Source organism: Papio anubis, chromosome 17 (genome assembly GCF_008728515.1).
Source record: "Papio anubis isolate 15944 chromosome 17, Panubis1.0, whole genome shotgun sequence".
Taxonomy (NCBI): Eukaryota; Metazoa; Chordata; class Mammalia; order Primates; family Cercopithecidae; genus Papio; species Papio anubis.
The window spans coordinates 72,707,686-72,724,506 of record NC_044992.1 but is presented as its reverse complement, the minus strand read 5'-3'; the positions used below and the strand labels follow the sequence as shown (position 1 = coordinate 72,724,506).

At 66.3% G+C, this 16,821-nt stretch overlaps 1 protein-coding gene across 6 annotated transcripts in view; it reads left to right on the top strand.

Moving 5' to 3' along the window:
• The window catches only part of AATK (apoptosis associated tyrosine kinase), a 41,327-nt gene extending 24,506 nt beyond the window's left edge, over positions 1-16,821 (top strand). For 3 of the 6 annotated variants that reach the window (XM_009191426.4, XM_031657853.1, XM_031657849.1), the window contains 12 exons: positions 3,077-3,221; positions 5,712-5,791; positions 6,313-6,431; positions 6,553-6,640; positions 7,598-7,731; positions 9,155-9,239; positions 9,321-9,442; positions 10,829-10,978; positions 11,347-13,993; positions 14,111-14,258; positions 14,582-14,776; positions 15,676-16,821. In XM_009191426.4, coding sequence (XP_009189690.2) covers positions 3,077-3,221; positions 5,712-5,791; positions 6,313-6,431; positions 6,553-6,640; positions 7,598-7,731; positions 9,155-9,239; positions 9,321-9,442; positions 10,829-10,978; positions 11,347-13,993; positions 14,111-14,258; positions 14,582-14,776; positions 15,676-15,716 — 3,954 coding nt within the window. In that variant the 3' untranslated portion in view covers positions 15,717-16,821. Of the gene's footprint in view, positions 1-38; positions 3,222-4,350; positions 4,555-5,711; positions 5,792-6,312; positions 6,432-6,552; positions 6,641-7,597; positions 7,732-9,154; positions 9,240-9,320; positions 9,443-10,828; positions 10,979-11,346; positions 13,994-14,110; positions 14,259-14,581; positions 14,777-15,675 lie in introns of all 6 variants that reach the window. The other 3 variants (XM_031657852.1, XM_031657851.1, XM_031657850.1) reach the window with 3 other exon arrangements.

Here is a 16,821-nt window from a genome sequence, read left to right as displayed (position 1 = left end):
GTAGCGTCCACTTGACCCTGAGCTTCTGTCCTTCCCAGGGCCACCAAGGTGGCTGCTAGGTGGCCGTAGTCGCTGCAGGGCCACCTGGGGACCACGTGGACCCTGGCCCAGGGACTCCATAGCTCCTCCTCAGGAACCTGCCCCAGCTTCCCTGACTTTGAAGCCGTCTGTTGGGGCGTGATCTGATGCTCCCACTCCAGCCTGGGGCTGGGCTTGAGCACTCGTGGAGGCTGAGGACAGCCTTTCAGGGGGTGTCGGGGACTCTGGAGCTGGTGTGGGAGGGGGCTTGCCTCCCTAGAGGCCCCTGACTCCTGGTGAAGGAGCTGCCTCTGCAGGGGGCCCTCACATCCCTCCGAATTCAACCTGCAAGGGGAAGTCCGGGCCGCCCAGACAAGCTCCCCGCACAGATACCTTCTCACCAGTTGTCACCTTGCCCGGGGTATCTTCTGCCCTCTGGAGGGGCGGGGTGTGATGCTGGAGCCTGCCTGCTGGTTAGGGAGCATCACCAAGGGCAAGGCCTGGCCTCACTAGGCTGCCCTCCTGGAGGCCAAGGCCCCCAGCCAAGGACAGGTGCTGAGCATTGTTCCTCCCGCTGTCAACCCCCAGCCCACTTCCAGCTGTAACTCCGAGCAGCAGGGAGGGCCAGGCAGAGAGAGCCCCGGGCAGCACTGCCCAACCCCTCCCAGAGTCTCCATGGGCCCCATTCCTGCTGATGAGCAAACGACACCCTGGCCTGGACCTCTGGTGGTTCACACCCCCACGGGGGTCAGCCCCATCCCTGGGCCAGAGGTCGGATTCTTATGCCAAGAGAAGTCAGAGAGGGAGGGGGACAGGGGAGGCTTCGTTCTGCGGTGCACACAGCACCCCGTCCATATCTCAGGGGCGTTTTTCTACAAAGTGACCCGTGCCCCCGCCGGCGTCACCCCCATTTTGGAGACAGTCCCAGAGTCCTCCCTGCCCCGGTATGTCATGACGCAGAGTGGGCCAAGGATCTGGCCCTGCCCACCTGTCTCGCTGGCCTGGAAGGTGACGGTGCTGAATGTGGCCTTTTTGCCTTTTCCAAAGGCCACATTTTCCAGCCCGTTCACCCTTCCAGAGCCCTCTGAGGTGGCCTAGGCCCCGTCAACCAATGAGCAGCTGCGGGCCTGGGCAGCAAAGCTGTGGCTCCAGGCTGTGGGGTCTGCGCTCCTGCCCAGAGCCCCTACCCTGCCCTGGGGACGTGCCCCTGGACCTGCTGGCACCAGGGGCCGGGCCAGGCCGCGCTGGCGCCTTCCTGGGCATCCTGAGGCCAGAGCTTCAAGGTCTTGGCGGGGGCAGGAGTGGAGGTGGGGCCTGGGTGGGACATGTGGGGCTATTGTATCAGTGGCCCCTCCTCAGGGCACTGTAAGAACAAGGCCCCAAACAAGGGCTGGCCACAGCTCCTCCTCCTGCGCCCTCCTCACCTCCTTGGGAACATGGTGCCCGGAACATTCCAGCGCCAGCGTGCCTCTGGGAAGTCCTGCCTCCACACTGGGCTCCCTCCTGGGATTTGGGGGCCTGTGCCGGACTCCCTGGTGGGGAGCTGTGCTGGGGGAAGGGGCTGGGCAGGCCCCCAATGCTGACCCTGTGCTACCTGATTGCACGCTGCATCGGCAGGACCTGGCCGGCCCCCGGGCAGCAGGTAATGCCTGGAGCCCGGGCCCGACCCCAGGGAGAGATGGCATCTGTGACCTGGGCCCCTCCACAAAGCCCAGATGGGCGGGGCCAGGGCTGGGATTGGAGGGCCAAGAGGGGGCTTCTGGGGTGGTCTCCTGGGTCCTGGGGAAGGGGAGTTGCCCACACAGCACCTGCATCCCCCATCCCCCATCCCCCATCCCTGTGTGCTCCAAAAGTGCAGGCTGGGCCAGGCTTGCGGGAATACCAACAGAGCCACCCACCCCTCTTTTTGCAGCCCAGGGAAGGGAGGCGTCCCCAGGGTCACACGTAGTGTGTGAGGAGCCCAGGCCTCCCCTCCCACTGCACTTGCCTGTCCTCGGACTTACCAGCCCGGGTGGTGGCCAGGATCCAGCGGGAAGTCCCTTGACCCATCTGAGCCTCAGTTTCCCCACCGGGGCACCGGGAGTTGTGAGGAGGCAGAGAGGCTGTACCGAGTGCTCGGGGATTGCGGCTGTCACTGTGTGCCCAGGGCCTTTGCTTTCAGCTGGCCCAGGACTTTGGAGACTTTGGCTCTCAGAGCAGGAATGCGCCCTGGACTTGGGGGTGGGGTCTCCCCTGTACAGGTGTGGCCTCTGCATTTCAAAATAGCAGCCTGGCAGGGAGTGGCCCAGCCCTAGGCTGCACGGGGCCAGGCTCTTAAGGAGTCCTGGGAGCTCCGGAGGTGGTGTGGCCACCAGGCAAAGGTCCAGGGCCGTCGGGGTGGATGGCGGTGGCAGGTGGGCTCTGGGCTCCCAGGCACCTAGGAATGCTCCTTGTCCCCGCAGTGGGGGGCTTGCTTAGTTGCTTCTCCCACAGGACTGTGGGACAGGGGGCAATGGAATTCCTGTCCCCGAAGCTGCCCCATGGGAGGGTGGAACCCCAGGCAGGGCCCGGGGTGAGGGGCTGCTGGGGATGCGGGTGGTTGAGAGGTGTTGGGGGCTGATTCTGGATGGGCAGGGCCAGCTGGCCTCAGTGCCCTCACCTCGGTCCCTTGGTTCCCTGCCTCTAGGCCCTCAGGCCCCAAGGTGGGGCTCAGCCTGGGCTGCCCACCAGGGAGCGATGGGGGAACTGAGGCCAGGCCAAGGCGCTGGTGCCTACAGCTCATCACACCCTTTCTGGAGTCTGAGATGGGTCCTCTTGGCTCTGGGATCTGCCTCTGGCCCCTTATGGGACAACAGAGCCCCTGGTGGGGGGCGTGGGGGTCAGCAAGAGGAGACAGAAGGGCAGTTAGCAGGGGTGCTGGGCCATTAGTCTGCAGGGGTGGGGGCTCCAATTCTGGGCCAAGTACCCCCTCCTGTCTTGCCCTGGGAGCTCGGCCCTGGAAGAAAGGGGCCTGGAAAGGCCCAGCCACACCCTTCCTGGACCTTCGAGAAGCCCTGCTCACGCCCGGCCCGGCCCGCAGGAGTTTGAGAATGCGGAGGGGGATGAGTATGCGGCTGACCTGGCACAGGGCTCCCCAGCCACGGCGGAACAGAACGGGCCCGACGTGTACGTCCTGCCACTCACGGAGGTCTCCCTGCCCATGGCCAAGCAGCCTGGGCGCTCAGGTGAGGGCTGGGTGGGGAGACGGGGTGGCCTCCCTCCGGGGCCCAGGTGCTGGGTGTTGGGTGTGACCTGGGGGCGCCAGGGAGACCGGAAGACTCAGCTCTGGAGTGGGAGCAGCACGGGGCTGGGAGTGGCTGGTGGGGTAGACGCAGTGTGCGGCGCTGGACTCCCTGTGGCTGCGTCCCAGGCTGCGCTGTGGGGCCAAAGGTCCATGTACCTCTTTCTCCTGGGCCTGGGGGCCGGCCAGGGGTTGGCAGGGTCTGGTACAGCCCTGGGCCTCCAGCCTGCCCTGCCCAAGGGCTGCTATGCACAGGGGCAGTGGTGGGCACTGGGGCAGGGGTGTGGGCTGTTTGGTCCTGGACATGGCCATGTGCTGGGGGCAGGGACTCTTCTGCAGTCCAGGGATGCTTGACCCCAGATTCCTGCCCCCTTGAGCGCCAGCCCTTCAGGGACACGGACTCCATTGTGCATGGTGGGAGGAGGGGCCCTGGTGGGGCCCCTGTGGGCGGGTGGTGAATCAGCCTTTCACTCAGGCTGGGGGGAGGGGCCGAGGGGTGGGGCTGACCCAGGAGTGCAGGTGCAGGCAGGGCCCTCAGCCACAGCCTCATCTGCCCCCATCTTAGGGTCCTAGGCCGACCACTCACACGGGGTGGATGTGCTGGGGGAGGCTGGGGGTGAATGGCCAGGCTTCAGGAACTCCCAGTTCTGTCCTGGAGCCTGGGTGGTGAGTGGGGGTCCCTCCAGAACCATCAGATCTCAGGCCCCCTCCCAGGAAGCTTCTAGCCTGGGGCTTCCCCCATCACTGCCCACCCCCAGCTCCTCTGGGAACACAGGCAGGAGGGGTGTCAGGCCAGTGGGAGGGGCCCCTGCCAGCCCTGTTGGGGCTCTGTTGGCACCTGGGCCTGTTACCACAGTGCCATGAAGGCTGCCTCACCTGCTCTGAGCTGTGCCTGGCTGGACCCTGAGAGCTGGCTCTGAGCCGTGCCTGGCTGGACCCTGCGAGCCTCGCCTTCATCGTGGCAGCCTGGCACCCAAGGCACTGGTCTGGGACCTAGAGAGGGCCCCCAGCCCCCAGCTTCGGAGCCAGGGCCTCAACGCCTGTCCTACTCTGCCCCGTCTCCTGGAGGACAGGTTCCCAGTTAGGCAGGAATCAGGGCTGGCACTTGAGCTGTGAGCACATCTGTGGCCGGGCGCGAAGGACTGCAGCCACCCACTCAGCGCACGAGGCCCTCTGACATTCCCGGATGGCTGCGGGGGTCCCTGAGCCCTGTGCTGACCTTGCTGGGAGCTGCCAGGGACCATCCAAGGGGCTACTGCCCTTGGGTCCAGGGGCAGGTATGTGCCCCTGCAGATTCTCCGAGCCACCTCTGGAGGACCGTCCTGGGGATGGGGGTCAGCGGACAGGGACCTGGAAGAAGGCAGTGGTTACCTGTTTCTCTACTTTTAGGGCTCTGGTTTCAGTTTTCCGGGGGGCATGTGCTTCTAGAGAGGAGAGAGACTGGGGTGAGGCCAGAACAGCAGCCCCAGAGGTCAGCGGGGAGAAACCTGGGCAATGGCCCCACCCGCTGGGGACCGCAGAGAAGGACGGCCGCCTCCGGCGGTGCCCAGGGCCTCTGGACTGTCTCAGCACCCATGGTCAGGACCCCCACACTTGCTCAGGGACAGTGTGGGCCTGGACGCCCCAGGGTGAAAGAGGGCTGTCCAGACAGGCTGGGCTCGGGACACAGCGCCCGGTGGGCCCACATGCTCAGTTCTGCCCTGCCCCACCTCTACATTTTCTGGGTCTCTGGGCCCTGGAAGGAGCCCCCTCCCCCTGGGCTCTCCTGGCAGCTGGGCTCAGACCCAGCCCCGTCAGCCCTCTGGGCAGTTGGCGTGGGAGCAGAATTCGGGGAATCCCTCGGGGCGTGGGCAGGCATGAGTGGGCTCTGCCAGCGCTGGCCCCTTCCTCCCGGGCCTCACTGACCCTTCCTCCCGCTGACCTCACCCGGCCTGGCCCTCAGGGAGAATGGGCCAGTGTGCTCCGTGCGGGGTTGTGCCAAGCAGCCCCCAACAAAGGAGCCTTTGGTGTGCCTGGCGTGGGATGCCAGCCTGCGGCAGGGTGGGGGTGGGCCGCTGCAGTGCCCTCCCTGTGCCGTGGCCCCAGCCTCTCGCTCAGCCACACTGCCTGCCTGGTACAGCCCATGTGGCGGGTCCAGCTCCGGGCCCTGCTGTCCCTCGCCCAGCTATTCCGGTGGCTTCAGGCACCTTCTCCAGACCTATCCAGAAAGATGCCCGGATGCAGCCTGCAGCTCCGTGGCTTTTCTGGGAAGCAGCGGCCCCCCATCTCGAGAGACCCTGGCTCCTGATGCTAGCCCCAAGGCTGCCAGCTGGTGCTGGGGACTCAGGACAGTTTCCCAGAACAGGCCAAGCGGGCAGTCCCTCTAGGGGCCAGGTGAGGAAGCTGGGGGGTGCGAAGGCCGCACTGGGTCCCTGAGCCCCCTGCTTGGTTACAGTGCAGCTCCTCAAGTCCACGGACCTGGGCCGGCACAGCCTCCTATACCTGAAGGAAATCGGCCATGGCTGGTTCGGGAAGGTATGTGTCCCACCTGGGAGAGAGGGCTGTCGCCTGGTAGGCAGAAGGGACACAGGGATGCAGACCTGCTCTTCCTGGGAGCCACCCCAGCCCCGAGGGTCCCTTCTCTGGTCCCTGGGCCCTGCTGGATCCCTCCTCAGAGTCTGGCTGCATCCCCTTCTCCCTAGGGGGTCCTGGGAGGGAGAGGAGCAGGCTCTTGGTCCTGGCCTTCCCCCAATCCTGGCCTAAACGAGACAGTTGGGTCCCTCTTCCTCACTTCAAACCCCGAGAGAGAGAGAGAGAGAATGAGAGGGCAGCGGGAGACTTTGGGGAGAGATATAACACAAAAGACTCAGAATATTACAGCCAGAGGGTCGCCGGGAGGGGTCCGGAACCCACACCCCGCACTGCAGTGAATGGACTGGGCACAGGAGGAGAAGGGGCCTGTCCTGGGGGCCGGGGTGGGGCGGGTGGGAGAAGAGTAAGGCCTGGAAGCCGGGGCCTGTGGAGGCGGAGCAGTCGTGGGTGACGCTGTCCCACAGGTGTTCCTGGGGGAGGTGAACTCTGGCGTCAGCAGTGCCCATGTGGTGGTGAAGGAGCTGCAGGCCAGCGCCAGCGTGCAGGAGCAGATGCAGTTCCTGGAGGAGGTGCAGCCCTACAGGTGGGAGGCCATCGGGCACAAAGGCCCACACTGTGCGACCCCTTCCTCCCCCTCCCCTGCTCGGCCCGCCTCCCCCTCCCCTGCTCCTCCCAAGTCAGGGGCCGCCTGTCCACTCCTGCAGGGCCCTGAAGCACAGCAACCTGCTCCAGTGCCTGGCCCAGTGTGCCGAGGTGACGCCCTACCTGCTGGTGATGGAGTTCTGCCCGCTGGTGAGCTGCTGCCCAGGGGGACCTGGGGCCTTTGCTGAGCCGGGGCCCTCCCTTGCCCTGCCAGTGTCTGGTGCCACCCCCTCCCTGGGGGCCTCACATCCTCCCTAAAGCCAAGACCCAGGGACCCTACCCCACCGCCTTCCAGAGGAGGCCATGGGGAGACCCAGCCTCACTGGGGAGGGACTGTGGGGGCTGGGCACAAGACAGGCCTGGGCTGGGACTCCCTGCACCCCTGGGGAGCTGCCAGCTGCTTGCTCACCTGCCTGTGTGCCCTGTGGTTCAGGAGGAGGCATCCTGGGCCAATTGGGGGCCACTGCTCCATTGGGGCTCCACGGCCTCACTCAGGCTTGAGTTTGTCATGGGGGACTGGGGATGGCCACTTCCCCAGGCTGCCTGGAGTCCTGGGCCTGCCCATCACCACCACCCCCCAGGGACCCACCCCCACCAGGGACCTGCCCCCTACCCCCTTGCACATACACAGCTCCTGCACTGAGCCAGGCCTGCCCGCGGCTGGGCTGGGTCCCCGGCTGGCTTCCCTTGGGACAGGGGCCCTCACACATTGGCGTCTGGACTCCTAACGTTGGCCCTCCCAGGAGCTGAGCTTTCGGCAGGTCAGGGGCTGCCGACCAATCCTCGACCACCAGCCCCAGGCTCCATCAAGCAGATCCACCGGGGCCCTGCGTTTCTCTCTGTACCACAGGCCAAGGGACTCCTGCTGCCCAGGGCTGGCTGAGGGGCAGTGGAGAGGGAGCCTTCAGTCCAGCCCAGCCCTGGTGGACACGGCCCCTCTCCAGGAACTGTTGGGTGTCAGCCACTGTGCAGGGCGCCGGGCTGCTCTAGGCAGCTGCTGTCCGTCAGCTGTGGGTAGGGGTGGAGGAGTTGGGGAGGTAGGCAGGGACCTTCCAGGGTGGCCAGTCCCCAGTCTGCTGGTGACTGCGCCATGCCCCCTTTCTGCAGGGGGACCTCAAGGGCTACCTGCGGAGCTGCCGGGTGGCGGAGTCCATGACGCCCGACCCCCTGACCCTGCAGCGCATGGCCTGTGAGGTGGCCTGCGGCGTCCTGCACCTGCATCGGAACAACTACGTGCACAGGTGAGGGCGGGCGCGGGCCAGTGGCCAGAAAGCCCTAGGCCAGGGCCCCTCCCTGCTGTAACCCTTGGACTGGGGCCCTCTCTGGGCCTCGGCCCCTCCCCTGAAGGAAGGGCATAGGGGCGGGTCCTGCCACAAGGGGGTTGCGAGGACCGGCCAGGTTCATCTCATGCAGCATCAAACAACCGCTATACAAAGGGATTTTATGACGTTTTTGAAAAATTGGGAAGACAATGGTTTGACACCCACTTTGCAGGTTTAGACGAAGAAATGCGCACTGTCAAGCTGGCCTGTTCTCTGTCCCCGAGGCAGTCAGCCACCACCCTGCAGCCCCACGCCAACCCCACACTCTGTCTCCCTCAAGTCCCAAAGGGAGGGCTTAGCAGGCCCTGCTTCGCAGAACCCTAGAGGGAGGGTTCTGTCCTGCTCGGGCCAGGATGCCCAGCCCCTGGGGACCCCGGGGGGACATGCTGGAAGAAGTGGCGAAGGACATGTGGCCCCGCCAGCCCCAGATGCCGCACGGCCGTCCTCTCCAACAATATCCTGGTGCTGAGTGATGACTCAGGTGACTCCAGCATCAGTGATTTTGTTGAAGAGGGTAGCTGCCAGCCTCCCGACCTGCCTGCCGAGCCCCAGCTGCCCTGCCCCCAACCCCACCCCACCCCATCCCACCCCATAGGCCCAGGACACGTGGGCCTATAGCAACCCCCAGCACACAGACACGGGCTTATGTGGGGAGGGACAGCCTGGGTTGGGCTCTGTCCCCACCCTGAGTCCTGAGCACAGAAGTAATACCGCAGGTGTGGTAATATCTACCCGGTACCCTACGCCTCCGCACACCCACGTGACCAGCCAGGCAGGGGGTCCAAGCCAGCAGCCGAGGCAGGCTGGGTTGGAGGTAGTGCCAGGGGTGACCCGCGTTCTCTGCAGACCCTACCCAACCCTGGGGCCGGTGGTGGCTCAAGTGAGAGAGAGCTCCAGCTCTGAGTGGGCATGGCAGGGCTGGGCCCTGAAACTGGACTCTGGCAGCTGGCAGGACCCCTGGGATACTCCAGGCCTCAGTTCCCCCATCAATTCCCACCTCCTGGGGAGCCGAGGGTGCTGGTGTAGCAGGGCTGGGAGGAGAGGGTCCTGGAGAAGCGTAGACGGGTCCAGATGGGTTCTGGCAGGTCCTCACCCTCTCTAGGCCCCATTCTCATCTGCACTGTAACATTGGAGGCCCACGCAAACGGTCCCTCCCCAGGTCTCGGGGCTGGGCACAGGATAGGGCCCTAGGCAGGGGTGGGTGGTGGCAGCATCTCCAGTGCCCCTTCCGGCCTGGACTGTGAGCCATCCAGGTGTTGGCAAGGGACCCCTGTGCTGGACTCCCCGACCTGGCACACCCCACTGACCCTGACCCTGCCCCCGCCCCTGACCCTGCCTGCAGCGACCTGGCCCTGCGGAACTGCCTACTCACGGCCGACCTGACGGTGAAGATCGGTGACTACGGCCTGGCTCACTGCAAGTACAGAGTGAGTGGGGTGGGCTGGGCTGGGCTGGGCATGAGGGGCGGGGCCTGCGCCGGCAGGGGTGACCCATCCCTGTGCCAACAGGAAGACTACTTCGTGACCGCCGACCAGCTGTGGGTGCCTCTGCGCTGGATTGCACCGGAGCTGGTGGACGAGGTGCACAGCAACCTGCTTGTCGTGGACCAGACCAAGAGCGGGAACATGTGGTGAGTGCAGCCCTGGTGGCGCCGTGAGGGGCTGAGGCCGAGTGCCACCCGCCTACCCATGTCAAACCGTGGCCACGAGTAGTGAGGTTGGGGGGCTGCCGGAGCCACCTGTAGTGGCTGCACGCCAGCAGCCCAAGTGGCTGGTTAGGTGGCGACCCCACACTGGTGGAGACACTGCCCTGACAGGTGCACCAGGGACCCCTGGGCTGACGCCCACCCATGGCGGGGTCAGAGCACACATACAGGGCCACAAGCCAAAAGCCCGTCCTCAGCATGCTGGGGGACCTGTCCTGGGATGGGAGACTCGGTGTGCACCTGTGCCTGGGGAGAGGGTCCGGGCGGGGTGTTGGCTGCCTTCAGGGGAGTGTAGGTCAGGCCGTGCCAGGCAGAGGAGGTGACGGTGGGGGTGCTGGGATCTCCCACAACCGCAGCCTGGAAGCCCCGCCCCCATCCTGAGCACCCAGCACAGACTGTTCATTCCCACCTGGTGTAGCCTCTGAAGGGGTGGGGCCGAGCTGCCCAGGGTAGTGGTCTGCCCCGGGGTGGGCGCCCCTTCCTGCCCTCACCTCTGCGGCTTCCCCCGCGGCCCCCACCACTCCCAGGCTGCGGTCTGGCCGCCTTCTGCTTCTGGGGAACTCTCAGATCCCATGGGCCAGGCCGCCTCCCTGACCTTTCGGGGTCTCCCCTAAGCCACTTGACTGTGCCCCATCATGGACGCTGTCCCCTCCTCACCTCTCCACCAAGGCCCCTTCCTGGCCTGCCCACCCCACCGTGCACTGGCTGGGGTCTCCAGTCACAGGGCTCTGGCCAAGGTCTGGTGACGTCTTGCTAAATCACCTCTGTCTCACTCTGCAGCCTCTTGGGACAGCCAGGGACCAAAGTGGCTAGGTGAAGCCACAGCTCACGGGAAGGAGACCCCAGTTGCCCTACTCGCCCACATGCTCTGTGCACCCCTGCCTGTTCCCCGGCCCTGCCCATGCTGGCCTGAGGCGTCCCCTCTCTCCCGCTCCCTCAGTCCCCTGCTGATGTTGGCCCTACCCTGCCTCGGGCTCCACACCTGCTCTCCAGCTCCGCCAGGGCAGCTGCCACACTGGGCAGTGTCTGGTCTTCAGTGCATCAGTGAATGAATGAATGAGTGGACAAGCAGATGGATTTGGCCAGCCTGGCCTTTATGTGCAGGCTCCACAGGTGCTGGGCTTGGGCCTGGCCAGGTGCACATTCTGTCTGCTGAAAGGAAGGGCTGTCCTCAGGGAGGGGCGGCTGATGTGGTACCAGGCCCTGGTCCTGAGGCACTGGCGTGATGGCGGGAGCTGCCCCTTCGGCACCCCAGGGATCCTGCGCGGCCCTTGCTGTGCCCAGCCCTGACTCACGGCTGTCACCCCACAGGTCCCTGGGCGTGACCATCTGGGAGCTCTTTGAGCTGGGCACGCAGCCCTACCCCCAGCACTCGGACCAGCAGGTGCTGGCGTACGCGGTCCGGGAGCAGCAGCTCAAGCTGCCCAAGCCCCAGCTGCAGCTGACCCTGTCGGACCGCTGGTGAGGGCCCCACCGCCCTGTCCCGGACGGCCAGGCCGAGATGGGGTATCCTGACCCCCAGGCAGAGGCGGCTCACCCTGACCCCCTGGGGTTCCAGCCCTCCCTGGTCTCCCCTCTCCTCTGATAGGGCCTCTACCCACCACCTCTGCACCCCTGTGTGCAGGGAGGGAAGGCTTAGGGGGAGTGCCCAACCACCTCCTGCTCCCACGCTGCTGGGCCTGCCTTGGCAGATTTGGGGCGTCACTCAAGTGAGAGATGCCCTTAACGTCCCCAAGACACTGGGAGTTAGGGGAACCCCATCCCTGCCCCATGGATGCGTTCCTGGCCAGCGTTGCCTCTGACGTGGCCCCCGTGGGACCTCCTCGCAGGTACGAGGTGATGCAGTTCTGCTGGCTGCAGCCGGAGCAGCGGCCCACAGCTGAGGAGGTGCACCTGCTGCTGTCCTACCTGTGTGCCAAGGGCGCCACCGAAGCAGAGGAGGAGTTTGAGCGGCGCTGGCGCTCTCTGCGGCCCGGCGGGGGCGGCGTGGGTCCTGGGCCCGGTGCGGCGGGGCCCACGCTGGGCGGGGTGGTGGAGCTCGCCGCCGCCTCGTCCTTCCCGCTGCTGGAGCAGTTCGCGGGCGACGGCTTCCACGCGGATGGCGACGACGTGCTGACGGTGACCGAGACCAGCCGAGGCCTCAACTTCGAGTACAAGTGGGAGGCGGGCCGCGGCGCAGAGGCCTTCCCCGCCACGCTCAGTCCGGACCGCCCCGCGCGCCTGCAGGAGCTGTGTGCCCCCGACGGCGCGCCCCCCGGCGTGGTTCCGGTGCTCAGCGCGCACAGCCCCTCGCTGGGCAGCGAGTATTTCATCCGCCTAGAGGAGGCCACGCCCGCCGCCGGCCACGACCCCGACTGCGCCGGCTGCGCCCCCAGTTCACCTGCCATCGCAGACCAGGACGAGGACTCTGACGGCAGCACCGCTGCCTCGCTGGCCATGGAGCCGCTGCTGGGCCACGGGCCACCCGCCGACGTGCCCTGGGGCCGCGGCGACCTCTACCCTCGCGGAAGCTTGGTGCGGGACCAGCTCTGCCCCTCACGCTCGCCCTCGCCCTCGCCCTCGCCCTCTGCGGGGCCCCTGAGGCTGGCGGAGGGCAGAGCCAAGGATGCAGACTGGGGCGTGGCCGCCTTCTGTTCGCCGTTCTTTGAGGACCCACTGGGCACATCCCCCTTGGGAAGCTCAGGGGCGCCGCCGCTGCCGCTGACTGGTGAGGAGGAACTGGAGGAGGTGGGAGCGCGGACGGCCGCCCAGCGTGGACACTGGCGCTCCAACGTATCTGCCAATAACAACAGCGGCAGCCGCTGTCCAGAGTCCTGGGACCCCAGCTCTGTGGGCTACCACGCTGATGGCTGCTGCAGTCCGAAGCAGACCCCGCGGGCCTCCCCTGAGCCGGCATACCCCGGGGAGTCTCTGCTTGGGCTGCAGGCAGCCTCCTCTGCCCAGGAGCCAGGCTGCTGTCCCGGCCTCCCCCATCTATGCCCTGCCCAGGGCCTGGCACCTGCCCCCTGCCTGGTCACACCCTCCTGGACAGAGGCACCTGGTAGTGGGGGTGACCACCTGCAGGCAGAGCCCAAGCTTGCCACGGAGGCTGAGGGCACTGCCGGACCCTGCCTGTCCCTTCCTTCTGTCCCCTCCCCATCCCAGGAGGGAGCCCCACTTCCCTCAGAGGAGGCCAGTGCCCCCGATGCCCCTGACGCCCTGCCTGACTCGCCCACGCCTGCTGCTGGTGGCGAGGTGTCTGCCACCAAGCCGGCTTCCACCCTGAATGGTGGTGGCAGCTCCCCTGAGGTGGAGGCACCCAGCAGTGAGGATGAGGACACAGCTGAGGCCACCTCAGGCATCTTCACTGACACGTCCAGTGACGGCCTGCAGGCCGAGAGGCCGGATGTGGTGCCAGCCTTCCGCTCTCTGCAGAAGCAGGTGGGGACTCCCGACTCCCTGGACTCCCTGGACATCCCGTCCTCAGCCAGTGATGGTGGCTATGAGGTCTTCAGCCCGTCGGCCGCTGGCCCCTCTGGAGGGCAGCCCCGAGCACTGGACAGTGGCTATGACACGGAGAACTATGAGTCCCCCGAGTTTGTGCTCAAGGAGTCACAGGAAGGGTGCGAGCCCCAGGCCTTTGGGGAGCTGACCTCAGAGGGAGAGGGCCCCGGGCCCGAGATGCGGCTCTCTGCCTCCCTCAGTGGCCTCAACGAGAAGAACCCCTACCGAGACTCTGCGTACTTCTCAGACCTGGAGACTGAGGCCGAGCCCACCTCGGGCCCAGAGAAGTGTGGCGGGGACCAAGGTCCTGGGCCAGAGCTGGGCCTGCCGAGCACTGGGCAGCCATCTGCACAGGCCTCCCTCAGGCCTGGGGTTCCTGGGGAGGCACAAGGCTCTGGCCCCGGGGAGGTGCTGCCCCCACCGCTGCGGCTTGAAGGGTCCTCCCCAGACCCCAGCACCTGCCCCTCGGGCCTGGTCCCAGAGCCTCCAGAGCCCCAAGGCCTGGCCGAGGTGCCGCCTGGGCCCAGCCCCAGCCCCAGCCCCAGCTGCTCCCAGTTTTTCCTGCTGACCCCGGTTCCGCTGAGCTCAGAAGGCAACAGCTCTGAGCTCCAGGGGCCCACAGGACTGTTGTCAGGGCTGACTCCACAAAAGCGGATGGCGGGCCCAGGCACCCCCCGAGCCCCACTCCGCCTGGCTCTGCCTGGCCTCCCTGCGGCCTTGGAGGGCCGGTCGGAGGAGGAGGAGGAGGACAGTGAGGACAGCGACGAGTCTGACGAGGAGCTCCGCTGCTACAGCGTCCAGGAGCCCAGCGAGGACAGCGAGGAGGAGGCGCCGGCGGTGCCCGTGGTGGTGGCTGAGAGCCAGAGCGCGCGCAACCTGCGCAGCCTGCTCAAGATGCCCAGCCTGCTGTCCGAGGCCTTCTGCGAGGACCTGGAACGCAAGAAGAAGGCCGTGTCCTTCTTCGACGACGTCACCGTCTACCTCTTCGACCAGGTGGGCCACTGCCGACCGGTGTCTGCTCGGGGCTGCGGGTCGCGCTCCCGCAGGAAGGGGTGGGAGCGGCCGCGACTCCTGGCGGCCAAGCCACCTGGTGCTCTCTGATCCCTCCAGGAAAGCCCCACCCGGGAGCTCGGGGAGCCCTTCCCGGGTGCTAAGGAGTCGCCCCCCACGTTCCTTATGCGGAGCCCCAGCTCTCCCAGCGCCCCCAGCCCGCCGCGGCAGGCTGATGGCTCCCCAGATGGCTCCACTGCGAAAGAGGGTGAGCCGGGGCGGGGCCGGGCCCATGATGTCACGGGAGGTGGGGCCTGGTCCGTGCCTTGTGGGAGGCGGGGCCTAATGTGTGACATCATGGGAGGAGCACCTGGCCCTTGACGTGTGGGAGGCGGGCTTTGGCCCGTGGCGTCATGGGAGGCCGCTTTGGTATGTGATGTCATTGGGGGCGGGGCCTGGTGCGCGCTGCATGGGAGGTGGGGCCTGGGCCCGTGACATCATGGGAGGCGGGGCCAGGCCCATGACTGTGGGAGCGGGGCGGCCCGGGGTCCCAGGCTGTGAGTGCGAGTGACATCGTCACCTGGGTTGCAGGTGGCGGGTTTGCGTGGGACGACGACTTCCCGCTGATGCAGGCCAAGGCAGCCTTCGCCATGGCCCTGGACCCGGCCGCACCCGCCCCGGCTGCGCCCACGCCCGCTCCCTTCTCGCGCTTCACGGTGTCGCCCGCGCCCACATCCCGCTTCTCCATCACGCACGTGTCTGATTCAGACGCTGAGTCCGTGAGAGGTGAGGCCCGTGCAAGGCAGGGACGGAGCTCCGAGGGTGGGGCCCCTCCGTCTAGGTCCCTGCCGGGCCAGGCCCGCCCCGCCCTGCCCCGCCCCGCCCCACCCCACCCCTTCCCACCCCTTCCCACCCCTTCCCGGCCCCAGACCTAGTCTGGACCCCGCCTGGACCCCACCTGGCCCTCAGGCCGCTGCCTTCTCCCTGCACCCGGGTCTCCTTTGCCTGAACCTACCCCCTAGACCTGCGGCAGCCCCTCCCACCAGAACCTTACCAGCGCCTGCAGACCGACGCCCCACAGTGCCCAGGTGCAGCCCTGCTGGGGGCCTAAGCCATCACTCCCGGCCATGCCCCTCCAGTGTCCGCCCCATCCCAGGCTGGGCTCATCTCTGCCAGGTGTCCCTACCCCTACAGCCCCTGCCCACGTGCCTGACAAGTGCCCACCTCCTCGAAGGCCCCCTGCCATCTCTCCCCTCCCCTTGGTAGACCCATTATTTCCTAGGTCTCCTGGCCTGTGCCTTGGGGGAAGGGCCTGTCAGCCTCACCCCTGGCGCAGGGTGCCCCCTGCGTGGCAGAACAAGCACGCAGGTCACTAGGAGGCCACTACATGACCCTGGCCATCCCCTTCCTATTCAGGCCTCAGTTTCCCTGTGTGTAAAAGAGTACTTGGAGGCATTTGCCGAGCCTTGTTGGCCTGGGTCTAGTGATGCAGGAGTGGGAGAAATGGGTCCATCTCCTACCTACACACAGCCAGATCTGCTGCAGGGAAGGGGCCCGGGCTGGCCCACAGCCCCTACTGGCCCGGCCTGTATGTGGGCCAGGGATGGAGGCCAGGTGGGAGTTGTGGGGGAGGCAGGCCCTGGTGTCTTAGGACCCTGTGTTCACTTTGTCGTCCTGCTTGCCAGGGCCTGCAGCAGGTGCCGGGGGTGAGAGTAAAGAGGCTTGAGACCAGGGCAGCTCCTGCTCCTCGAGGCTGGCATCACCAGAGCCCCTGCCAGGCAGCAGCGAGGATGGTGACCGAGAAGGTGGGGACCGTGTCCTGGTGGCTGTTGGCAGCAGATTCGGGTGCCTCTGCCCCACATGGTATCCTGGAAAAGCCCGCAGGATGAGAGGCCCTGGACAGTGGATTGGCCATGCTCCGCCCCGGAGGCAGAATTTGCGCTTCTGGGTTTGCTGCTAGCCCCTGGGGACGCCTGGAGTTCCCGCGGATGTCTGTACACACACACTCGAGGGGCCAGTGCCCCTGGGCATGGCGGCCCCTGCCCTCTGCTCTGCCTGCCGCTGCCGGCTGCCTGGCCTCGGAGGTCCCACATGCCCCATCTGGTGGCTCCTCCGGTGTCCTCACAGGACACTTGACACAGGACAAGGCATGGCCCCGAGACACTGGCAGGCTTGTGAGCCTCCTCCCACCCCCTGTGCCCCCATCCTTGCCTGGCTCCTGGTGGCTCAGGGCAAGGAGCGGCCCTGGGCGCCTGTGTCAGTCCTGTTTCCTCTGCCCTTATCTCAAAGTCTGTGGCTGTTTCCCCTTCACTGACTCAGCTAGACCGGTAAGCCCACCCTTCCCACAGGGAATGGGCTGTTCCCACCTGGGTCCTGCTGTGGCCACGGTGGGCAGCCAAAAAGATCAGGAGTGGAGGGGGCTTCCAGGCTGCACTCCTGCCGCCGTGGGCCCCGTTCTAGAGGTGCCCTTGGCAGGACCGTGCAGGCTGCTCCCCTCTGCAGGGCACTATCCGGTCCTGTGCCCCAGCTGTGAAAGGAGAGTGGGGGCCATACCCCGCAGTCAGTGTTGGGGGGCTCCTGCCTACAGGGAGAGGGATGGTGGGGAAGGGGTAGAGCTGGGGGCAGGGCAGCGCAGGGAATATTTTTGTAACTGCTGTGGTTGGAGCGAATGAAAGTGGGGTGACTTTAAGTTATTGTTGCCAAAGAGATGTAAAGTTTATTGTTGCTTTGCAGAGGGATTTGTTTTGTGTTTTGTTTGAGGCTTAGAACGCTGGTGCAATGTTTTCTTGTTCCTTGTTTTTTAAGAGAAATGAAGCTAAGAAAAAAAGAAA